Source organism: Pterocles gutturalis, unplaced genomic scaffold, assembly GCF_000699245.1.
Source record: "Pterocles gutturalis isolate BGI_N339 unplaced genomic scaffold, ASM69924v1 scaffold12493, whole genome shotgun sequence".
In the NCBI taxonomy this organism is placed as follows: Eukaryota; Metazoa; Chordata; class Aves; order Pterocliformes; family Pteroclidae; genus Pterocles; species Pterocles gutturalis.
The window spans coordinates 1-25,554 of record NW_010123176.1 but is presented as its reverse complement, the minus strand read 5'-3'; the positions used below and the strand labels follow the sequence as shown (position 1 = coordinate 25,554).

Sequence of the window (25,554 nt, the reverse complement as noted above, 5' to 3'; positions counted from 1 at the left end):
AGAGTGTACAGTGACAGAGTGTTTTACCACAGTTACTATCGCTCTCGATGTTTAAATGTATTGACCTAGAGTGTCAGTATCTGTATCAGCTAATACAAAGAGTGACTTTTTTTGCTTTGTATTTTTTAGGAAGAAAATAGTGATATTCCAATATTATACTAATCCTGGAACTACTCTTTTTTCTCTCCTGCAGGTTATCAAGTGATCTGACATTCATGAAGGAGAGGAACAAAAATCTTCCTCGTACACATGAATCCTTTAGGTAAAAAACTGGACTTTAAATACTATTTATATATAGTATAGTCATGAAATATAAAATTTTATAACAAGAAAATTACTGTGGCATTGTGCTCAGTAGTTGGTAGAGATTAATTTCCATCCTATTTCAAAATCAAGTTTCAAGTTCTAATTTAAATTCTAACTTTCAAACTCTAAAATTTTATTCTTTAAGTTTATGCTTTTCTTGTCTGTAAAAGACTGCTGTAAGAATAATAATCCTGAAATTATGGCTAAATGTACAGACCATGAGGGAAGAAAGTAGAATATTCAGGAGCTGTGAAAGTGGTGGAGGAAGATTGGTTAGCTAAATCATGTTTTATTGGGAAAAAAAGGCAGTAGAGGTGGTATTCAGAAAAAAAAAAAAAAAAAAAAGAAAAAAAAAACAAACAGTAGGAAAGGATCAGTCTTTAGCTTTTGTTACATTTCTCGTATGAGTCTGAGCAAAGTACTTCACTGTTCTCTGTTTTGGTTCCCCATGGGTAAAGTAGGGATAATGGTGCTTTCTTCCTGTTGTCTTGGCTTCTCTTGTCAGTTTAGATGTTGAAAGTTTAAAAATAGTTTCAGGCTCAGTTCTGTAAAATCAATAGGAGTTAAGTGTATACATACTTTGATGGAGATTTAAGTGTCTAAAATATTTTCAAGAATCTGGGGTTTTGTGATTTTTCTTTTTCAAAAATTACTTAAGTCATTCAGACTGAGGAGTGCATCTCCATGAGTGAGCGAAGTTGTTCCATTCATCATCACATATAGACTGCAAACCAAAGCAAGGACTACAAAGAGTTGTTAGGAGGTTTGTTTAAGAGAGAAATTTAGGAAAAAATATATTAGAAAAAAAACTGATACAGGCTTTTCAGGTGAAATCTAAAAGAATTTGTAGGTGCTTCCAGTTTATGCAACACTGAAATATTAAGTGCTTTGTCCCAAGAAATTAATTAGATGTCTAGGTTCCCTTACATAGCCAACAGAAGGAACTAACCACCCTCACAAAGCACTCTACAAAACCTACATGCTAAAAGCAGCCACCTGGAATCAGTTACAAGAAATTCATATCAGGTGCATGTCTGAACTTCCTATCTTCTCTGAAGCTTATACATCTCCATGAAGGCTGTACTGGGTGCCTGAGGGATTCAGAATTTGGAGACTTCCAATTAGGTCTCATTCAGAGAGGGGAAAGCAGAGCTCTGGACACACTGCACATCCACAGCTTTGATTTTCAGTATAATCCCAACCGTCGCTGTCATTCAGAAACACATCTTATGATAGCAACGCTCGGGTCTTGGCTAAGGACTTGTATGAGTGTTGGCATTTGGGAACAGACCATGGGAAGGCAGACTTATGCAATAGTTGAATGTGTGGCCAGTAGGATTCTGGATGGTGTAGCAGATTAGCACATTCTTGCTTTATCCTGTTCTGTATTTGTACTCGGTTTCATAAGGCTGTAATTCAGCCTTTCAAATGGTAATAAACTGCTGTGTTTTGACACTCCTTAAACTGCCTTCTTCTAGGCCTGAAAGACAAACGTTGTTTATCATCATAACTAATGGGAATGTGAATTTTCTTCAGCACAGATTGGTAAAGTACTTTGGGCTTTAGATTGCTTTGGCAGCACACGCAAAGCTTGTGATGCACATGATGTCATTGCCAGTGGGCGCTATACAGTTGTTCCCCTTCCTGAAAGCCTGAAAACATGGCAGATAGAAAATTTTTCTCTCTCTGCAAAACTGAGTAAAGACTTCTCTGTCAGTCTCAATAAATATATCCATCAGCATAGCCATAAAAGAGAGAGGAAAGTATGTAAGAACTAGAACTCAATTAGGACAAGGACATTTTTCTCTCAATCCTGCTCCAGAGCACCTGATTTCAGTATTTAACTTTGAGTTTCCTCTAGTAGCATTGTAAGCACAGTTTTCAAACCTACAATTTCATAATATTATTAGTGGCAGAGTAGGGTTATTTTACAGGAATATCTAGCAGTTCTGTGCATTCTAAAACCTCAGCAATGGTTTCCATTTCCATCAAGGAAATTAGATCAAAACCTTCAAAAAGGAGGCTTATGATCTTTTAATTATCAGCTACTCAACCCCTGGTTTTGCATGACATTCTGGCAAATCAGTGTCCCCTGTGTCCCTCATAAAAGAATGTATTCAGTCTTAAAAGTGAGGCATTCCCTCACAGCATGTTCAATAATGCTAGTTACCCTTTAATGAAAACATTTTCATGTTGTGGATAGGGGAGACGCACTTTTGGTACATTTATGACAAAGTGAGCATTATTTTTTCTATTAAAGAAAGTATTAAAAAAAAATATCTCCAGAACCCTTACAAACAGTATTTGAACCACAAGTACCAAATACCAGGCAACCATGGAAACACAGGCACTGGAACAAATTGAGTATGGTTAATATGCCTGGACCCTCCTGGCCACTGCTCTGCTGCTGCTTACATTCCTTCAGAAAGCAACACAAATACCAGAACGAAGCTTTTCTAAGATGCTTTTAAGTATGTCTCTAAATAAAGAGAGGTTATGATAATGCTTTAATAGAAATATTTTGAAAGCTTTAAATCCTGAATGTAAAATAGGACATCCAGCCGTCTCATACTTCTGCACCATTTTCTAGCTGTTAATAATTCAAGGTATTTAACCTGAATTGAAACACTGGCCTGGAAAGCACACATTGGATCACAAAGCCCAGTTCTTGGCTATCACAAACAACCATGTCATATATATTTCATAATAGATCAGACTACTTGGGAAAACTACATGGGATTTTTGTGTTTGGAAGTCTACTCCAGAAACTCACTACTGTGATAGTAACATTTTTCTCTAATTTTTGGATCTAATTATGGCCATCTATTTGTGCATTTTCTAGAGTATACACATGATTATTTTCCCTCTTTTGATGCTAATCTCCTGATATGTTTCTAGAAGACAGCCATCCTTGCATGGAGTAAAAGGCCAGTTCTTTAAATTGCCATCATGAGACAGCCTCTGTGTCCCCTGCTCATCTTTGTAGCTGTGTTCTAAGTCTGTTCTAAATAGGTTAACTTGGTGTTTTTTCCCCAAGTATAGGTGACCAGAATTGTACATAGAGTTTAGTGTGTGGCACTAACAGGTCCGTGTTCCTTCTGCTCTTTTTCACAGCCACATTACAGAAGTCATTCACAGTCATCTGATTTTTAAAAAACAAATGCTCACAAGGAAAAAGTACTTGTTTTTAAATGCAATAATTTCATCCTATTTCTATTAATTAGATTCTTCAGGTCTTCAGTTTCAAAAATTATTCCATTTTCCTTGCAGAGTGTTCTAATACAGCTCTTTCTTGATTATGCCTCTGTCTTTTGTCATATTGACAAATTTCATTCTTTTACTCACTGTAATCAATTCCTCTTATCAGTCAATTCTTCACACAGAAAATATATACGTGTAAAGTAAAAAAAAAAAAATAATCATGGTACCAGTTCCCTATAGCAAAGCACAGTGCGAGTCTCAGTTTGAAAGTGCAGTATTTTGCAAATGTTCCAACTATTTTTAGAAATAATAAAATGTTGTCAGTGGTATCATATGTACACGAAATAGTTACTGTTTGTTGTTCATTATTTCACCTTCACTTGAGAAAAATGTGCCTTGTTCTTGCATTAGCTTAATGGTCTGTGCTCCACATTGTATAACACCAAGTTTTCAGCTCATTTCTCCAGTTAAACACTAATGTTTGTGCCTAGCATTTGTTTACAGTCATAAAGTTTGCATGTGCTTACACAGAAGGGTAATTTATATTTAAATGGCTTGTTCTCCTGACTATATATGCACAGATTGCTCTAAGTGATTTTAAAACTAACCCAGATGCAATTTTGCAGCCCGTAGCTCAGTTACATGCATGAAATGTGACTGAAAGTGGTATATGGAAATGTAGCCAACTCTTGTTCTCCACATTGTTCACAGTAAACATGTTTTAGACTCAGTTAAATTAACTGATACTTCATTTGCCTTTGCGTTTGAAAAATATTTGTATGCTGACAGATTAGTTTCTTGATACAAAAATGAATTGCATAATGAAAATTGAGTCATCTGATAAACCACAAAGAATTTTTCCTCAGCAAAGAGAAAGCTTGTTCCCACACTGTACTACACTGAATGGGTTTCAAGCATACAAATACCTGTCAGATGTGCTTGGTAGGAGTGAAAAGCTGAGATAAGGAGTTCCCTATTTAAATAGTAAATTGTTATTCAGTTTCAAAGAGTGAGGTTGGCTAATGAGAATGTAATAGCTGACTCCAGTCACCATCTCCAAGCAGGAAGTATACTGATGGGAGAAGCGGGAGGTTTGCTTTAAGTCATTTTATCTTTTCTTCAGGCCAAGCAAATAGATTTAGCAGCAACAGGGACTCCTGATCACCCTGAGATGTAACCTGAATTCTGAGGACATCTAGTGGTGTCAGCCCACTGCAGGGAGTGGGTGGCTTCCCACTTGCACCTCTGTATTTAGTTCGGCAACACTGCCTCTGGCCATTACAGGTTGAAGAAAGAGGTATAATTGCATCCCGTCTTGCATATTCACCTGACAAATGAACTGTGAAGTTATGCTACCTTTTCCTTGGTTTCTTTTCTCTGATCTTGGCATTTCCACTTTACTGCAAAATCAAATGCAGTAAAAACAATGAGTTGAATGCACAGAAAGAGTAGCATTCTTCAGCTCAGGTGATCTTGAATTCAACATTACCAGTCCAAAATATTCAGAAGTCATGAGATGGGCTCAAAAATCATAGACTTCTAAATAAATTTTGTATCTTTTCTATTTGCCTTCTGTTTTCAGGACTTTCAGAGTTCAAATGCGTTGATAAAAACTCTTTTTTCGTTACTAAAAGGCTGATTTCTCAGGTAAATTAATGAGTCTAAAAGTTAGAGCTCTAAGAAAAGCACCCAGTATCCCAAGATGCCAAATAAATATGCAAGATTTGTTAAAGCTATGGAATTGTAATCCTAGCACTGCTGACTGTTCAAAGACCTCCCGGAAGACATACTTACTACTCTGTGATGCAGGTTTTCTACTTCTGAAGTGGAACTGTAGGTGTTGCCGCACCTTTTTGAGGAATAACAAGAATCAATTAGCTGCAATTCAAAAAGGACTTTGATCAAGCCAAATGATAAGTTATTACATGTTAAGCATTATTATTGACTTTTGCATGATGGCCTAGTTTTCAGTGAGCCCTTGATCTGATATTTCCTCCTGAGGAGAGGCAGACATCATGAAGCAGAAATTAACATCATCAGTTCAAATTATTTTGCTACTTCTTCTGACTGCGGTGGATCTGACTGGTAAGTACAACACTTCGTGAAACACTTGTTTTTCCTTAAAACACCTTCTTCAGAAAAGTCTGAGGCTTAACCCAATCTATCTTGACCACCACCAATATATGTTTAAATTACTTTGTTTTTAAGTTTTGTAAGGAGATTTTTAAAATGGGCTGGGCCCTCTTTCCTTTTTGTAGTATTAATTTAATTATTACGTTGTGGTGATGATAAAAGGCACTCACTCCATCACTCCATTCTTGTTACCTTCTTGGGAGTTAGCATCGTATGAAGAGTAACACTATTAGAAATAATGGTATGGAATTTTATTGAAATAAGGGTAAGCTTAGGTTGAAAAGCCACATGCTTTTCATGTCAAAATGTATATAAATTTATGGTCTATGTTCTTGGTAGCAGTTAATGACTAGTATCACAGAATACCAGGTTGGATCATCTGGTCCAACCCTTCTTGGCAAAAGCACAGTCTAGACAAGATGGCCCAGCACCCTGTCCAGCTGAATCTTAAAAGTGTCCAATGTTGGCGAATGAGATATTCTTAAATGTATTGGGATTATTAGGGACTATTTAAATAATTAATTAAGAGATTAAGGTTGCCAATACACAAAATACTCCATCCAGCCCATTGATCCCTTCTTTTTATTGCTTGTCTTACCTATGATTTACCCCAAATATGTGCAATAGTTGAATATTGCTTTGGTTACAAAGCTGAAAGTGAAATTTAATTTTAAGATGAGCTGAAGATAACAATTTTGGATATTTTAGGAAAAAACAAAAGGTCATACATTTACTTCCACTTTCTAATTTAATTTGGAGATAACTGTACACATTTAAGTTTAGGTAAGAATGAAATTTTCATTTGAAAAAGAGAAGTAAAATAATTTTAGCAGCTATTTTAGAAGTTTGAGGTAAAATATATTTACTTTTCTGAAAGTTGTGACCCTTTTTCCAGGCAGATTTATTTGCCAAATTTAGTCCATAATTTCAAATGGTGTTATTGTCCTCAAAAAAGCATTCCTTGCTGAATTTGTCATTCAACAATAACAACAAAAAATACTGTCCAACTCTAACAACTAGCTGGATTTCTGCACTTCCCTAGGTCAATCATACCCTGGAAAACCTAAGATAACAAGATGTCGTTCTCTAGAAAAGAAAACGTTTTCTTGTTGGTGGGAGCCTGGCTCAGATGGAGGACTTCCTACCAATTACACCCTGTTCTACAGCAAGGACAGGTAACAAGCGGTGCATACATACTCTGTAAGTGATCAAGGGATGATTATGACAGAATGAGGGAATGATAACATTAATTTATAAAGGTTCTTTCATGAATCCATTTTTAAACTCAGACAGCCAACAGGGGCTACATGGGATGAATGGCTTTGCTTATTTGGAAGAAAGCATGAATACTACCAGCCCTAAACCTTCTGCCTGTCCCTACTGAAACTCATCTGCCCTAAAATCTCACTGGTCTAAAGACGTGCCGGGAAAGGTATAGTTTGTCCACCTTCTCAGGAGGCACACCACTTTTAGCTGAACAGTGTCCCTCTCTGAGGAGGGGAGCATCAAGGCACTGTGGGGCCATGCGGGCTCCCCTGGGATGGGAGGGCAGTGCCCCATCCAGGGCCCATGCCTCCACCCCAGCCAGGGAGTGGGACAGGCTGGGGGCAACACAGCCCTAGGCGTCAGGCACCTCCTTGGGGACAGGCATAGGCTGAGGCCAGGCTGGGCCAGGATGTCAGCCTGGGTGTTGAGGCTGGCATGGCAGGGCCCACAGCTGGGAAGGGCACGGCTGTGGGGAGCTGGAGACCAGCCCCTCTGTGGTGGGCTGAAATGGGGACCTGGGCCCCAGGCAGTGCGTGGGGAGGCCCTGGGGAGGCCGGGCAGGGGCAGCGAGGCTGGTGGTGCCCTCAGGGCCCTGCTGAGGAACTTTTTCCATTGCCGTGCACAGCAAACCCCCATCTGGAGAAAATCTGTAGAGAGTCTTTGCTTCCCCTCTGGATTAGTAGCCAACCTCACGGTTCCCAAAAGGGAGTAAGATCAGACGTGGGTATTGCATCTCAGAAGCTACTGTTTTGGTAAAGTCTGTCACTCCCTCATCCTTTTTAAGAATAAAATGTGTATATCTTTATAAACTTTGCTTAACGTGTGCTTGTTTGGACAACTGCCCTTTCTTCCTGAAAACAAGAGGTCTCAGAACAGGAACAAGTATGCAGGGAGGCTCAGAGACTAAATTTCTTTGAATAAATCCACTGAAGTTCAAAATAGATCAGGTAAAGCCTCAGACTTCCTTGCTTCAGTGAAATAAACTCCAAATCATTTTATATTAATTAATCAGGAAAGGTGCAGCCTTTAATGAAATTACCACACTCTACAATGATCTGAGAGCTTTTATTTTACGAAAGTCCAGATGTTTTAATCTCAATCAAAACACAAATTTTAATGAACATTTTAAGTCATATCTATCACAGCCCAGAACAGTCCTGCTTAGGGATGGATAGGAGTGCTTCTCCACTTCATTAAATTGGGTAAACAGCAGGCACTGCCAAGCACTCCAGATCTGGGCCACAGCTACCCTTCTTACCTCATTGTCTCTCAGATACCGTCTCCTTACTCCCATCTTTTCTTTGTGAACGGGGACAAAACTGCCTGGAAACTAAGAGACCTTGTTATTAGCGGTGCATAGAGCATAACAGTAGGACTAAAGTGCATCCCTGAACCCCCTCAGCTGGTGCTTTGTGTTTGTGCAATTCTTCACACCTGGGATAGGCTCTGAGTACATCACCCGTTTCAGCTTTAATTGAGTACAAAAAGCCACAGACTCATATAAAGATAATAAGTAAGAGATCATGAATTAATCAAATATTTTTTGTTGAGACAGTTGTGATAATGATCATGTTAAAAACCAGATAAATTAACATCTTGCTGAAAACAAAATAATAAAACACTCCTCTGCCATAGGGCCCATCAGGTTACTTTCCAGGGGAAATATGTAAAGAAGATATTTAGAAACTTTTCTTCCTTAGTCAAAGTGAATGTGTTTAATTTGCCTTTTAACTTGCTTTTAAACATGTTTTAAAATTGCCTTGTGCTGTCTCCGGAAATTTCTCTTTCCATTTTTTGTTGACATATTCCTATGTATAAAAAGGGGGATAAAAGCATTCATCCTGAAAAAGTGCAGTGAAAATAGCAATGAAGCATTTATGACAATAGCATTTGACACTCACAAAAATGTTTTCCAGAGGTGGGATTATATATAGGTTTAAAGTTAAACATTTCAAATTTATTTGCTGAGTCTAAGCCATTACTAGAGTATTATCTGCTGTGCTTAATTTTCTAACCTTTTAACTTTTTAAATAATTTTATTTCAGTGAAGAAAAAATATATGAATGTCCAGACTACCAAACATCAGGTCCCAATTCCTGCTATTTTGGAAAAAACCACACTAATCCCTTGACAACATATAATATCACTGTAATGGCAACGAATTATATTGGAAGTAACAGCTCGGATCCTCACTATGTGGATGTGACCTCCATAGGTAAAAAAGAGAATGAAATGGAAAACAAACTAGTTGCAGATATATGTGGTTTTTAATCCCAGAAGAAGTAGTGGTGAAAGATTTATTTCTTCGTTATGTGAAACTTGCTATGGAGGAGTGTTTATCTACAGATGATATAAAATATGCATCTTTAATTTATGTGGAAAGTGCATTTTACTTATAAATTACGTAACTAAGTATTTAATTGTCATTTTAACTTTGTCTGAAAAATTGGGTCTGGCTTCTAGTTATCTCCAGTATTTCAGTTGGACTCAGTGACAGTTTTCTAGCTTCCTAGCACTGCAGACTGTAAGTCTTTCAAATTAGTTTAAGATATCTAAATTTTCCAAATGTAACTATCTTTCTGGCTGCTGGCAATGCAGTCTTGGAAGAGTAAAAATAACTAAGCACTAAGCACTCTGCGGGCTTTTTGTAATATTTCATATTCCTAACTCCATTCCACTTTCTTCATACACATCATCTACACACTGTAATGACAAATGTACTTAGTCTTTTTAGCTATGAAAAATCTGACATTTTAATTTTGCAAGAGTGGCCTAATGAAATCATGATTTGTGTTTTCTTACCCTGACAAATTCAGAGTAAAGTTTGAGATTTGTTGATACTGTGGTAAATCAGTAGCCAGTTAAACATTATTAGGGAGAAAGGAAAAAAAGGATATTGTACTATGCCCTTACAGAAGTGCTGAATGATCCAAAATTAATATGATAAAGTACAAAATTGTAAAGGAGGTGCCTTTTCTGAGAGAAAATTAAATCATTAATGGCAAACTTTTCATTTATACAGTTCAGCCAGATCCTCCTTTGAACCTCTCTCTAGAAACAAAAACATCTGCTAGCATAATGTACCTTTGGGCAAAATGGTCTCCACCTCCATTAACTGATGTCAGCTCTAATTCTCACATATATCACTATGAGCTACGACTAAAACCTGAGAAAAAGGAAGAGTGGGAGGTAATGGAAAAATATATTTATTATATAAATGCTCTTTTCAATGAATTTTCTTGTCTGATTTTAACTGTTATGATAAAAATTTTAGTTTCTGTAAGGATAGAAAAATTAATGTAACCAAATCTGGTTAAATAAAGAAAAATACCATAGTGCTCTGCAGAGACAATGAAGTTCAAGGTGTTTGTATAGTTGTCCTAACGTCACATACTAAAAAAAGAATCATTAGTCCAGTGATATGATATTTAATTGTAATTTTCATTAATGTGTCTGTTCTCAAGCATCACAGTAAGACACTGCTTAGTTCATATAGATTAAACCAAATCAGGATCAAAACAATTTATTGATTCATTATGATGTAATTAACAGTCAAGGTCAGTATCAGCAATACAACAGATAAATAACAATATTGGCACTTAGAAATTTTTAATAGACACCTACAAATTTATAAACACACTTCTATAACTAGTTCCAGAAATATGCTATATACAGAAATTCCCCTCTCCCAGGAAGGGTAGGTTACAAGCACAACCCACCCTCCTGGGAGTACGAATTCCACCATTTACACCCACTTCTGCAGGGCACATTGATGCTTTAACTTAATGTGAACCCACATCCCTTCTTACAGTCCACTAAGACACCCATCAGTGAGAAAGCACCCACACAGTCACATGCATACACCCAGGTGTGAGCTCCTGCCTGCAGCAGCCCGTGCAGTCTGGAGTGCAGCTATTCACAGCATCAGAGAGGGAGGCTGCTCTGTCTGGCCCAGAGAGAGGTCATGATGCTATAGCAGAACAGCTGATAGCATCAAACAAAACTTCAGCTACTGCTGAACTTTTCAGTCTCCCCCTACTATTACAAATTTTCATACTGCTTTAGTAGTGCTTTTCAAGTTGACCCTTTTTGTTTCCAAAGTCTCTGTTATTCTTTAATTACTGCTTAACTGGGAGGACAGTTGTCATCATCATTCTCTTCAACATGATCAACTGGGGGTAACATCAATCTCAGAAAGTTTGGGGTGTCCTACTCACACACACTTTTTCCATTGACATTCCTAGCTGTTGCCATTTTGCTAGGAGTGGGCCGCATTACTCACACGGCTGAGATACTGGAATAAAATACCATTCTTAAAGTCATAGTCAGATGGCTTCAGTGCTACCTGAATTGTTGATGCCTTAATGATGGAGAAAGCTTTGTGTCTTGAAGGACTTCTTAAGAAAGATTCAAAGGGACTGAGGAAGGCACTTAATAAGAAGCACTAAAACTAGCAACTAAGAAGCATTACACAGAGGGTTTATCTGTGAGTTGGACTACCTGTAGTGTTCCTTGCATTGTGATCTGATGGAGCAGTAACTTGCAAGAAGCCTACAGTTAAATATATTCTTGAGTATCAGAATCTCAGTGTCACTGAAGTGAGTTTTTCTGTTAAGTCACTACCTTTTCTTCTTTGTAATTTACATCTTATAAAATACCCAACTGAAACCCATGCCTTTCAGAAGTCAGTGACACAAGCATACTCCTTTATGGTTTATTTGTTAAAATGGCCCAATTCTTTATTATTTTTCCAGTCTATTTTCTTTTCCAGACAATATCTGTTGGAGTGCATACACAGTACAAAGTGATGAGGTTACAAGCCGGGGTGAAGTACGTTGTTCAGGTCCGTTGCATGTTAGACCTTGGAGAATGGAGTGAGTGGAGTTCTGAAAGATGCATTCAGATTCCCAGTGGTGAGTGGAAGATTACTGTTCTGTTAATTGTTTTTGAATTCTAGCCAGTTCAGTGTTGTGAAAGGTGCCTAAATGGCAACCCTGAAAACCCAGTTCCTCACACAGATACTTAAGCTGGAGGAACAGCTTAGTGCATCTTACTGTACTTTGTGTGTAACTGCCTGTTTAGTCTTGTTGATCCCCTCAGTATCCTCTGCTGAAGCTGGCTATGACAAATGGGCTGGGATTTATTAGGAAGTCACTTCTGGTACAAGTGTGCCTAAATAATCTATTGTTCCCGTCCCTCTATTTAAAATTCATGTTGATTTCATCTGTAGCTATAGGTATTAGGTAATTGTAGTTGTGTAAGAATTTGTTCATTAGTAACTGGACTGAAAGCACTGCCATGTTTAACAGAGCGTAACACTTGCAGCCACCATCACATGGAAACAATTATCTGTGTTTTGTTGGGTTTGAGTAGACACATTAAATATGCATGACATTGTATCTTGTTGTCAGATACTTTAGGCAGGTTGTCTCAAATCTTCTTCTATCACTAGTTGTATTATTCATTATTTGACATGGAGATTGCTGAAGTACTGTTAATAGAAAAATATTTTTAAATGTCCCATTTTCAGATCTGCCTTAGGCAATTAGAAATTTGGAAAATCAATGTCCCTACTCTAAATAGTAGAAAATATATATTATTGATGTAATAGGACCATAGTTTGCCACAAATACATAACTGCAAAAGTTTCAGTCACTTCAGGGTTTTGACTAGCATCATCCTATTCAAAATCTAAGTATTTTGCTCTGCCCTACTCTAAGTGCTTTGCTTGAGTCTATAAAAACATAATTGGGAATCCAAATAATTATAAATTGCTCGGCAGCAATCCGGCAAGTAGCCTGAGTGCTGAGCATAACATCACTTTACAAGGAAATATGAGACCTGCTTCTTTGTATCTTTGGGGTCAGCTCAGCATAGGTACTTCAGAAGAGAATTACTGGCAAGGACATGAACAAATGGGCAAGCACTTACATTCTTAATTTTTTTTCCTGTAAAAGCCAAAACAAATTACAGCGTATTTGTTAAACAATTAGAAGTATCTTAAAGCACAGGTATTGAAAACAAAATGGTTTATATAGAAAACAGATTGGATAGCAGAGTGTATTTTAAATAATTCTATAGAACCTGCTATGACGTATTTGAGCATCTCTTATCAGATTCGGGGGCAGAGCAGAGCCACAGCTGGGGAACTAAAACATAGTTCCTCAGCATAGCTGCAGTGGAAAGGATTTTGAGTCCAGGTCAAAGAAGACTGCTGTCAAGCCACTGAACCGTCCTTTCTTTCCTTTGCTAATATGAAGCAAAGCTGTTTCTTTCCTTGTAGAAAAAAAAAAAAAAAAAAAAAAAAGTATTTTACTGTGCTCTGCTTGACACTGTTTTATTAATTCAGGGTTGACCTGATGCATTAAACTTACTAGTTAGTTCATTTCTTTGTCTCCTACAGGACAGTCACCTCCTGAAAAGCCTACAATAATAAAATGCCGTTCTCCAGAAAAGGAAACATTTACTTGTTGGTGGAAACCTGGTTCAGACGGAGGACATCCTACTAACTACACTTTGCTTTACAGCAAAGAAGGGTAATAAGCTGTGTATAATTATTCAGTGTTTTATTGGAAGGACCTGGAAAATCAATCCTGATTGGTTTTGCATTTAGGAAATATTTTTCCACAGCATGTGGTTTTGTCCAAGTGACATATTCTGGAATAGCACTATCAGCAACATATGTAAGGTTTAAATAGGATCTCTTTATAATGTCATTTTTTTCTGATTTCTGAGAATTCTTCTGCCTTAAAAGACAGACTGCCTTGAAAGTTGCCACAGTGCAGCAACTGCATAGTAGTATGCAATTCAAATGCACAGTCCTGTAGCTCTTCAGCCACGCAGCCCCAGAAATAAAGCTTTCCAAAATGACCAGATGTTAAAACTTTCATCTTCATCTTCTGATAATGCTTATTTTGCATGAGTATTCATAGGCCATGCCTCCTGGCTTCTGCAGTAATCTTGGTCCTGCAACTTAGATCAAGTGATAAACATTGATTTTAAAGGAGTAGTCAATATTTTGTTTGGGTCCTGTGAACTATTTTTGGTTCACCCAGCACTGCTCAGCCTTGCACTGACCTAACTGGAGGCTAAACTCTGTACTTGTCAGCTGAGAGACAGGTCTTACTGGAAAAAGACAGATACTGGTCCAGCCAGCCAGGGCAGAGTGTGCCCACAACTTTCTCTTCTATTGTGCATCTCAGAGGAGCCTGGAAACAAGTACTAGAAACTCAACTTTCTCTCCTATCCCTGCTCCCTTTGGGAAGCTTCGTAATGGACTTGGAGGACAGGTACAAAGTAGACTTTTTGAGGAACAGGTGATGAAAGACCAAAATAGATTCTGAAAGCATATTAATGTAATACGTGGAACATATAAGTGTGAAATTAATATTGGAAATACTCAGGTGTTAATAGATGGGTTAGAAGACTTCAGCAATCACTCCTACAGGCTCTCTGGAACCTGTAAGAGCTATGCAGTGGGCAATGGCATTCAGAAAAGTAAGAGCTGCACTCTACTAGCCCACTGCTGCTTCTAAATCAGCCTAAATTCTTCAGGCTTTATAGTCTTTATTTAAGGGGGGAAATGCTTACTACCGTTCTGGAATTGTCCTTTGTCCAATGTCTCTTTAGTCTGAAAGCAGTCTTCTGACTTTCTTCACATTGCCAGGTGTGAAAAATCTGATCCAGCCCTAAATAATGCTGAACTACTGGTATTCAAAGTCAGGTGTTGTAGCCTGTATAACCTAATCACTGTGATTATTTCATTTCAGAGAAGAACAAGTTTATGAATGTCCAGATTACAGAACTGAAGGCCCCAATTCGTGCTACTTTGATAAAAAGCACACCTCTTTCTGGACCATATACAATATTACTGTGAAGGCAACTAATGAAATGGGAAGTAACATCTCTGATCCTCATTATGTGGATGTGACTTACATAGGTAAGAGATAAAAAGTATTTTCTGTGGAACCAACTAATTCAAAATTATGGAGTTTGACACAAGAATTTTGATTCCAGCTCTTCTCATATATAAAATTATATCCAAGTTAAAAAACTTGTAAGAACAAATAAGACCTTATCTGGTGTAATAATAAATCAATATTCATCCCTTTACCATTTCATTTTCAAAGAAAGCCTACAAATGCTAAAAGCTTTAAAACTGCATTTTTGCAACCATTTATTGGTTTTCCATATTTCTTTCAGTCAAGCACTAAGAAATATCATCCAGGTAAAATCTTTTTCCACTCACCAGCATCTGAAATCAAATTGATCTTTTAACTAATAATATTCAAATTTGATTACCTAAAAGTAGTTTCCAGACCCAAGAGAAGCTGAATTAGTGCTTTTTATAGCAGTGTACTGACAATATCTTTTCTCAGACTATTTCCACAGAGTAACTGTGGAAAAGTATTTAGGTTTTTTCTAAGGGAATGGAACATTATTACCTATAACAATTTTGTTATCAAGGATCTGGCTGCCAGCAGTCTGGCAGCTGGAAAAGGGCTGCTGGATAAAAGCTTTACATTTTACCTCCATGCCCTGACAACTTACTTGATGAAGCTTTGCATCAGACACTGGTAAAATACACACACAATATGCAGAAGCTCTGCTTCTGAACTGAGGAAGCTGCAAGCCAGACTGTAGCAAAAATGTGTGTTCCATTTTGGTTCATTTTTGAAGTATAGACAGAGCTTTAGCATTACTGGTTTGTTATATTTTTAAAATATCCTTACATATGCATGTAGAGATTATGCTGTTGTTTCCTGAATGTAAAAGATGGGGGGGAAGAGCAAATTTCATCAGCTACATCTGTATTGTCAGCATTCCTAAATATTTATCCCAATTGGATAAGATTATGGTAAAACACAACTTTCATAAGACGGCATTAAAGATGTTAACTTTGAAACACAGTTGTGGGGAAAAGCAACAACAAATGGTAATGTAAGAAAAAAGTATTTCTGGTGATAAATGATTAAGGCAAATCATTTTTACTGTTCTTCAGTTTTTCCTTCACATTCATAAAGCCATGCTTACCTTATCAGGCAACTCTTGATCCTTGAATTTCAGCACCCGTTCTAAATTACTAGACACAATGGAAGTGGCAACTCACCACTCACATAATTTTCTATTTCTTCCTAGCATGCAAGCAAAACATCATTTAGACTGTTATTGTTGGTTCTTTTGTTTTAACAGTACAGCCAGATCCTCCCGTGAATGTAACACTGGAATTAAAAAAGCCAGTAAATAGAAAACCGTATCTGTTCTTGACATGGTCTCCACCCCCTCTGGCTGATGTCAGGTCTGGATGGCTTACCCTTGAATATGAGTTGCGACTAAAGCCTGAAGAAGGAGAGGAATGGGAGGTAAGGATTTTGCAAGTTTTTGCTAGATTATTTCTGATAAACTAAATTTTGTCAGTGTGGTCCCATGCCTGAATGTAATGAAGCAGGCACACTGAATAGTTCATCATTTTTCAAAAGTGCTAGTGTGATCTATGATTTTCTACAGAGAATACTGGTATCTCAGATGCTGTTGTGTGATAGCAGGTGATTAAGTACTTATTTCTAAGTCTGGCCATTACATATTAATCATATTGTAATTACAGTTTAAATTGTTCATTCTCATAGGTTTCTTTTGTGATAATTTGTTCTTAACCACAAGCACTTCTTGGGTAACAGAAAGCTCAGTGACATGTAAAATAATTCAAATTTGTACAAATAGTCATTAGGAACTAGTTGTCACGGCTACATAGTAATAATAGCCTATAGCCAGGATCTGTAACTCAAACAACTGAGCAGCACACTAAAAGACTCCAGTTACTGGTATCTGGCTGCATCCTTTTCTTCTCTGCTGCAATACTTCCCAGCCATGTCTCTATCTCTTCCTTCCTTGTCCCTGCCACTGCACTTCCCAGCCCCCTGGCCATTGCAAGATACCCTTTTTGCTACCCTGCGCAGTTACACCAACTCCACATTTCTTCTTTTCTCTCTGCATTTTATTCCCCATCTCTGTTTCTTGCCTCCTTCTCTTCCTCTCACCATTGCAGTTCCCACCATTACCACAGTTCTCCCTATTTGCCGTATGCTCATGATGTGTTTTTGTAGTAGTTTAATTTGCACAGTATACCAGAACCAGATCTCATTCACACTGAATTATGTTAGAAAGCTGAACCACAGAAATAAAATAAAGGTACTGTCATTCCATGCCTGCATAACAATTGTTAAGAAGCTATGAAGGTTCATTCTATATTTCCCAACTTGGTTATCAAGCCTTAAACCTAGCTGTGATTTTCATATAAAATTGAGACATTTTTCTATGCATTTTATGATTTTTATTTAATTTCCAGACTATTTTTGTTGGACAGCAAACACAATATAAAATGTTTAGTTTAAATCCTGGAAGGAAGTACATTGTACAGATTCACTGCAAACCAGACCACCATGGATCGTGGAGTGAATGGAGCTCGGAAAAGTATATTCAGATCCCTACTGGTGAGTGGCCCGACATCCCTTCAGTAATTGTTATTACACAGAAGTTCATGTAATACTTTCGTTAGCTGTTTGTGCAGATTGACATCACATAGTTTCCCTAAGACTGGTAAAAACATCATTGCTAAGGTAACTGAATTCTCAGCATCCTAGCACTATACCAACTTGGCTTTCCCCTTAATTACTTTTTGGAGTTAAGGAGGTGAATCAGTTTATTTACTTTTTTAAGCCATGTCCTTTCTGTTTATTGTTTCATTTGTTCTCATGATGGCAGTTTTTAATTAAAAAAATACCAGTAACTGCATTAAAACTGCCACACAGACACCAAAGCGTGGCTGCCCTGAGGCAGTAACAGCTCTTCGATTACTCTTTATCTGGAATGAATTTGAAATAAACACCTCAGTGTAAGAAATGTCAAGTTACAATAGAAATCGTTAAAAATATCCCCTCCTACATCATTTAACCCACCATTTAATTAATTGTATGATATGTATTTGATAATGAAATGACTACCATACTGGCATAATTGGACTTGAACCCAATTGCTATAACTGGCTGTGACAAAATTTCCCTCTTCATACAATTTTGTGTCATTTTTCCAAGAGAGTTTATTTCCTGCACAGTGCCATTAATAAAAAGTATATTTATTATCAGATATTACAATAATTGTTCAGATCCACCTGTGCTAGTAGAGGCCTCTAGACTCAATACCAAATTTGTCAGTTTAGACCTATATTTAAAATTAAGTAATTTGAGACTTCTTTTGCATGCTGATTATGCAAATGCTAGAAGGGGAAGAGCATCTTCAGTCATAGGCTTGCCACGCTGGTGAAGAGGGTTTTAAACTAAAGTTGCTGGGGGTGGGGAACCTCAGTCCATCCCACTCCTACCAGTTTGATGCGAGTGCCAGCAGTAGATGCCCAGAGCCTGGAGAAGGATCACAGATCAGCAGCAGAGCACCTGAAGAGCAGCACAAAGGAATTACAGCCACTTCAGACAGTAAGTCAGCTTCATTGGGGGCCAAACTTAAGTGCCTCTGTGCAAACGCACATAACATGGGGAATAAACGAGACATGTGCAAGCCTGCAGGGCTCTGATCTTTTGGCATATCATGGAGACATGGTAAGATGGCTGCTAGGACTGGAGTGTTAAGAGTGGAGGGATACAGGCTCTTTAGGAAGGACAGGCAGGGGAGATGTGAAGGGGTGTCACCCTCTATGACAATGACTAGCTGAAGTGCATGGAGCATCATCATGGATGGATGAGGAGCCAACAGAGAGCCTGTGTGTCAGGATTTAAGGGAGGGCAGGGACAGCGGACATGATAGTGGGGGTCTGCTACAGGCCACCTGACCAGGAAGACCAAACGGATGAGGCCATCTATACACAGTTAGGAGTAGCCTCACGCTCACAAGCCCTGGTCCTCATGGGGGACTTCAACCACCCTAATATCTGTTGGAGATACAACACAGCAGGGCATAAGCAAGCCAGGAGGTTTCTGGAATGCATTGATGGTAACTTCCTTCTCCAGGTGATAGAGAAGCCAATGAGAAGAGGTGCTATGCTGGACCTTGTTCTCACCAACAAGGAAGGGCTGGTGGGGAATGTGAAGCTCAAGGGCAGCCTGGGATACAGCAACCATGAGATGGTGGAGTTCAAGATCCTCAGGGCAGTGAGGAGGGTGCACAGCAAACTCACTACCCTGGACTTCAGGAGAGCAGAGTTTGGCCTCTTCAGGAGAGCAGAGTTTGGCCTCTTCAGTAATGTGCTTGGTAGAGTCCCACGGGATAAAGCCCTGGAGGGAAAAGGGACCCAAGAAAGCTGGCTAATATTCAAGGGTCACCTTCGCCAAGCTCAGGAGCAATGCATCCCAAAAAAGAGGAAGTCAAGCAAAAATGCCAGGAGGGCTGCATGACTGAACAAGAAACTCCTGGGCAAACTCAAACACAAAAAGGAAGCCTACAGAGGGTGGAAGCAAGGCCAGGTAGCCTGGAAGGAATACAGAGAAACTGTCCAAGCAGACAGAGATTAGGTTAGGAAAGCTAAAGCCCGATAGAATTAAATCTGGACAGGGGTATCAAGCGCAACAAGGAAAGCTTCTACGGGGACATCAGTGATAAAAGGAAGACTAGGGAAAGTGTGGGCCCTCTCCAAAAGGAAATGGGACACCTGATTACTCAAGATATGGAGAAGGCTGAGTTACTCAACGACTTTTTGCCTCAGTCTTCACGAGCAAGTGCTCAGGCCACACCACCAAGTCGCAGAAGGGAAAGTTAGGGACTGGTAGAATGAAGAAGTGCCAGCTGTAGGAGAAGATCAGGTTCAAGACCATCTAAAGAACCTGAAGGTGCACAAATCCACAGGACCTGACAAGATGCATCTGTGGGTCCTGAAGGAACTGGCAGATGAAGTTGTTAAGCCACTATCCATTATATTTGAGAAATCGTGGCAGTCTGGTGAAGTTCCCACTGACTAGAAAAGGGGAAACATGACCCCCATTTTTAAAAAGGGAAATAAGGAAGACCTCGGGAACTACAGGTCAGTCAGTCTCACCTCTGGGCCTGGCAAGATCCTGGAGCAGATCCTCCTGGAAACTATGCTAAGGCACATGGAAAATAAGGTGATTGGTGACAGCCAACATGGCTTCACCAAGGGCAAATTGTGCCTTACAAAGTTGGTGGCTTTCTATGATGGGCTTACAGCACTGGTGGATAAGGGAACAGCAACTGACATAGAATCAGAAAATCATAGAATAGTTTGAGTTGGAAGGGACAATGGAGGTCACCTAGTCAAACCTCTTGCAGTAAGCAGGGACAATCATCCACCTGGACTTGTGCAAAGCCTTTGACACTGTACTGCATGGCATCCTTGTCTCTAAATTGGAGAGACATGGATTTGATGGATGGACCACTTGCTGGATAAGGAATTGGCTGGATGGTCGCACTGGAAGAGTTACAATCAATGGCTCAATGTCCAAGTGGAGACCAGAGGCGAGTGGCATTCCTCAGGGTTTGATATTGGGACCAGCATTGCTTGACATCCTTGTTGGCAACATGGACAGTGGGATCCAGTGCAGCCTCAGCAAGTTTACTGGACAACGCCAAGCTGGGTGATGCAGTCGACACACTGGAGGGAAGGGATGCCATCCACAGGGGGGACCTTGACAGGCTTGAGAGGGGGGCCCATGCCAACCTCATGAAGTTCAACAAGGCGAAGTGCAAGGTCCTGCACATGGGCCAGGGCAATCCCAAGCACAAATACAAGCTGGGAGGAAAATGGCTTGAGAGCAGCCCTGAGGAGAAGAACTTGGAGGTGTTGGTAGAATAGAAGCTGAACATGAGCCGGCAATGTGTGCTTGCAACCCAGAAAGCCAACTGTGTCCTGGGCTGCATCAAAAGAAGCATGACCAGCAGGTGGAGGGAGGTGATTCTCCCTCTCTACTCCGCTCTCATGAGACCCCACCTGAAGTACTGCATCCACCTCTGGAGTCCTCAGCACAGGAAAGACATGGACCTGTTGGGGCGAGTCCAGAGGAGGTCCACAAAGATGATCAGAGGGCTGGAATACCTCCCCTATGAGGACAGGCTGAGAGATTCAGCCTGGAGAAAATAAGGCTCTGGGTAGACTTTATAGCATCCTTCAGGTACTTAAAGGGGGCTACAGGAGAGATGGGGAGGCACTCTTTATCAGGGAGTGTATCAACAGGACAAGGGGTAATGGTTTTAAGCTAAGAGAAGGCAGATTCAGATTAGATATTTAGGAAGACATTTTTTAATGTGAGGGTGGTGAGTCACAGGAACTGGTTGCCCAGGAAAGCTGTGGATGCCCCATCCCTGGAGGTGTTCGAGGCCAGGCTGGATGAGGCTTTGAGCACCCTCGTCTAGTGGAAGGTGCCCCTTGCCATGGCAGGGGGTCTGATCTTTAAGGTGCCTTCCAAACTAAACCATTCTATAATTATATGATTCTATGTGTGTCCTTAAATACTTCTTTTTGTTTCTTAGACTTTAGAGTAAAAGATATGGTTGTGTGGATCATCGTTGGTGTCTTGTCATCTCTTATATGTTTAATCATGAGCTGGACAATGGTTTTGAAAGGGTACAGGTAAGTCACCAATTTCACAACTGCATGGAGTTGAAAATCTCAGCAAACTTTTCAAAAACAGACTTCTAACATTTGATTCAATTTCCTATAGGTTCTGTGTTATCTTGTAGACTATGTTACAGGTGTTTGACTTTTAATTTGCAGCTGATAAAGAGCTATTTCTGTTCTTTAGATAAACCAGGCTAAATTCTTAATTGGTAAAGACATCTGACCATCTTGGTTAGCCATGGAAGTATTCAGGAAGCATCATCTGAAGAAGCATCCCTGCTCCTGTAGAAGACATGCCCTTTGGTTTTGCCCTAATTTGCTAAATGAAACAAGGTTATATTACGAGGTTGTCTTACTGCCCACCTGTGTGTCAATTCCACAGATAATTTATTAGAACACTGGCTAATTTCAATCAAATCTGAAAGAGAAAGATATTGCAAAGATTAACATTTTTGTACAAATCTTGCAAAAAATTCTGTCTGTAGAAGAAAGAGATATAAACTGTTGATGAAATAGCCATCGGAAGTCATTCATCATAAATCTTGTTTAGTCAGTCGATTATCAAGTACCAGTCCTCCTGAGCTGTGCCCCACAGTGCTGTTTCTTGGACAGTGATGAAGTATTAGAGAACTGGAGGTTAAGGGACAAAGGACAATAAAAGGGTAGTAGCAGTGTTACTTTTCCAGTTGAATAACTTTTGTACTGTTCTCTTTCTTAGGAATACATCTAAGGGTAACTTATGAACTGTAACTAGATTTCTAAATTACCTGTTTTGAGAGGTAGACTGGAAACAGAGGTCCAACAAGGAGGTATCAGATAAGGAAAAAGTGTTTAAAAAGTCAGACACATTCCAAGGAACTGGGAGAACAAATAGAGAGACAGGGCCCGTACTTACACCTTGTGTGTTTGTTCTGGTTTTTCAGAATGATAGCCTTTATCCTACCGCCAGTTCCAGGACCAAAGATAAAAGGCATAGATACACATCTGTTGGAGGTGAGTACCACTGATAACAAAAGAGTTTACCATTACTTTCTCAAATTATGCATTAGCAGACACAATTACCATAATAAAGTGTAAAACAGCTTCAATTAATTTAATCAGTGTTAAAAATAAGCAACGCTTTCAGGCTGATTGTGTGGAGGGTATGTACGAGACAGAGTCTTGCCTTGCATGATTAGTAGGAGGGCATTTGAGAACAGGGTTTGTGACCACAGCACCACAAAAGCCAATGCCTGGGTGATCTTCCTAGTAGTTCTTACGGAAGTTGCTGTCCACAGACTCTTGCCATGCCGAGGAGACAGTACATGGCTGCTCTATCATTCCTCTCCTTTTCCTTCATGTTAAACCCATGAGAGCCATACCTGCCAAAAGCTCCTAAGTCCTCCCATTTTAGAAACATGAATTCTGGTATTGTGTCTCCCCACTGAGGGAACTCAAGAAATTTTCTTCTGTTCTTCTATTTTCTGCAGCCATAGCAATCCAGTTTAGGTCTACTGATACAACTATTAAAGCATTTGTATATAAAATATGTAGATTGTTCAGTATTTTTCTAGTCAGGTAAATCCTAAGGTTAACAGGGAAAAAAATATCTTACTTATTATGCCTTTAGACAGGAAAATCTGAAGAATTATTGAGTGCTCTTGGTTGCCATGGTTTCCCTCCAACATCAGACTGTGACGAACTACTGATAGAATATCTGGAGGTGGAGGACAGTGAGGATCAGCAACTCATGCCAAGCCATGACAATGGTCATCCTAGTAAAAATGCAAAAATGCTACCCATGGAAACAGACAGTGACTCAGGCCGAGGGAGCTGCGATAGCCCTTCTCTGCTTTCCGAGAAGTGCAGGGAGTCCCATGCCCTTCCATCAACACTTCAAACACAAGACGTAAGAGATGTTAAAGAAAATAAAGGAGGAAAAAGGAGCTGGGAAACTCAGTGTATAGCCTCAGAACAGAAAATACTGCTTTTTGACAACGAGAGTACAAAATCATCCACATGGCCTGCAGCCCAGTTACCTAATAATCAGCCTCCTGTGTTTGCCTACCACAGTACTGTAGATGCATATAAGATAACACTGAGTACCACAAATGTGAACATTGCACCGGTTTTGGGGGGAAATGAAGAAAAGCATCAGTCACAATATCCTATCACTGAAACTGTCCACGATGACACGGAAAAGCAAAGAGAGATGGAGAATTTGCATTCCAAAACTGACCAAACCACAGCACAGGTCAAACAAAACAGACCTAATGACAAGACACCTTTTTTGAATCCTAAACTAATGGATTATGTAGAAGTTCACAAAGTCAGACAAGATGAGGAGCCAGCAGTATTATTGAAACATAAAGAAAATAGTGGAAAGACCAAAAAATACACTGTTCCAGGAACCAGCAAAGAATATACCAAAGTCTCAACAGTTGTGGACCATAATATTCTAGTATTAATGCCACATTCACGAATCCAGCACAGATCTGTGTCTCAAGAACCTACAATGGAAACGCCGCAGAACCTTCAGCACAGTCAAGCTGAGAAAAATATAAGCTACTGTCTGACGGTTCCAAGTGAGTGCAAAAGAGAGACCAGTGGATCAGAGTACATGGACCCATCTTCCTTTATGCCCTCCTTTAAATAACCAGTAGTTGGTACAGTACATACTTAATAGTTATGTACAGTAAAAAAAAAAAAAAAATAAAACAAAACACCTAGCAAATAGTTCCTTAAAAAACCCTAGCTTCCTATGTGTATTATATACAGAATAAAATAACCTGTGGGTTGAGGTAATAATCACAGAAGTAAACCTTGGATAATTAACATGTTTCTGACATACGAAATGAGGAAATGGATATTATCTGCCATGCAAAATACATTGTAAACTGTAATACATTGTACATTCAGCTCTGCAGAGCTCCTGTTAGTTGATTAAACCTGAGGGAATACTGCAGATTAATCAACAAAGATTAAAATTGTTACAGGTCAGTCAGTACACCATAGTGATCTGAGCAGTTCCTGAATCAGATAAATCATTGCACAACAGCATTCTGATCTACAACATATTTTCTTCTGAATGCATTCTGACACTCAATTAAATTTTATTTATATTTTTTCTGAATCCTTAAGAAAAAATGAGCTTTTATATATGACAAATCATATATAAAATATAATATATTCAACAAATTACAGTAAAATAACAAATTCTTCTAAATATATTTTTGCTTGGTTTCAATGTGACAGAAAATTTGCATCCCATTCATACCCTAGTCCAATCAAGTTACACATGAAAAAAAAAGCAGGACAATATTTGATATATTGCCTTACTGTATATAATATACAATTCTACTTTAGTACAAGCCCATATGTTTAACAATGTATTTTTAAAGGCTATTTTTCTATTACCAAAAAAAGACAAAATAAAATATTTTTTAAATTCCCAATGCTATTTAGCTATTCAGGAGCTTTTGTTTCCTTCTCCTGAGAGAGCGGTAACAAATAAAGCTACCATTTCTATAAAGAGCCTAAAATTAAACTTTATACTAATTAAGAATACGAAGTAATTTTTAAACTATATTTCTAATATATTGCAGATGTATTACTATTTGAATTGTAAATTATTTATTTCACATTTTTATCACCTGTAATTACAAAATTAAAATAGAATCCAAGCTTTGAGAGCAAAGCTTCTTTCCCACTGAATTTGTACTCTGATGCCAGTCATGAATGGAATGGCGTTCTCCTGCATTCTTAGACATTGTACTTTTCTCTGAGCCTGGAAGGAAAGTTTGAAGTCAGATTTTTCATAATGGACTTATCAACATTAGTTTTGGAATCCAGCCTCCAAAGTCAAGGATGCAAGGCATAAAAGCCGGAGTCAGAGCTCTGCTGAAATAGCAGTGGGAATGAGGAAAGGAGTCCACATACCTGGCCTGGACAGATAGCCCCAGAAGAGCAGTGGGAACAGTGACGATTCCTCATATCCCATGTAACCGAAGGCAGTCAAAATTATACTGCAATGGCTCCTTCCTTCTTGAAACAAAAGTTTAACTTACTCCAGGAAAGTATGACATAAATAAAAA

At 38.9% G+C, this 25,554-nt stretch overlaps 1 protein-coding gene across 2 annotated transcripts; it reads left to right on the top strand.

The window, feature by feature from the left end:
* Positions 1-190: 190 nt before the first annotated feature.
* Positions 191-24,155, top strand: PRLR (prolactin receptor). 2 transcript variants are annotated; one of them, XM_010077803.1, is made up of 13 exons: positions 191-262; positions 5,479-5,592; positions 6,683-6,815; positions 8,952-9,121; positions 9,929-10,095; positions 11,678-11,819; positions 13,310-13,442; positions 14,676-14,845; positions 16,099-16,268; positions 17,252-17,396; positions 21,394-21,493; positions 22,405-22,474; positions 23,091-24,155. In XM_010077803.1, exons 2-13 carry the CDS (start codon positions 5,523-5,525, stop codon positions 24,114-24,116), a joined length of 2,496 nt encoding a protein of 831 aa, XP_010076105.1. In that variant the 5' UTR covers positions 191-262; positions 5,479-5,522; the 3' UTR covers positions 24,117-24,155. The 2 variants fall into 2 exon arrangements, with proteins under 2 accessions (XP_010076105.1, XP_010076106.1); XM_010077804.1 differs by lacking the exon at positions 191-262 and having other exon boundaries at positions 5,487-5,596.
* Positions 24,156-25,554: the final 1,399 nt, after the last annotated feature.

What these genes read in the sequence shown, in the direction of transcription:
- PRLR (XM_010077803.1), top strand. Translation starts at nt 5,523, where the DNA reads ATGAAGCAGAAATTAACATCATCAGTTCAAATTATTTTGCTACTTCTT. An exon ending in ATGCATTCAGATTCCCAGTG is followed by an intron (nt 11,820 to 13,309) that starts GTGAGTGGAAGA and finishes TGTCTCCTACAG; the next exon opens with GACAGTCACCTCCTGAAAAG. An exon ending in TAGATACACATCTGTTGGAG is followed by an intron (nt 22,475 to 23,090) that starts GTGAGTACCACT and finishes TTATGCCTTTAG; the next exon opens with ACAGGAAAATCTGAAGAATT.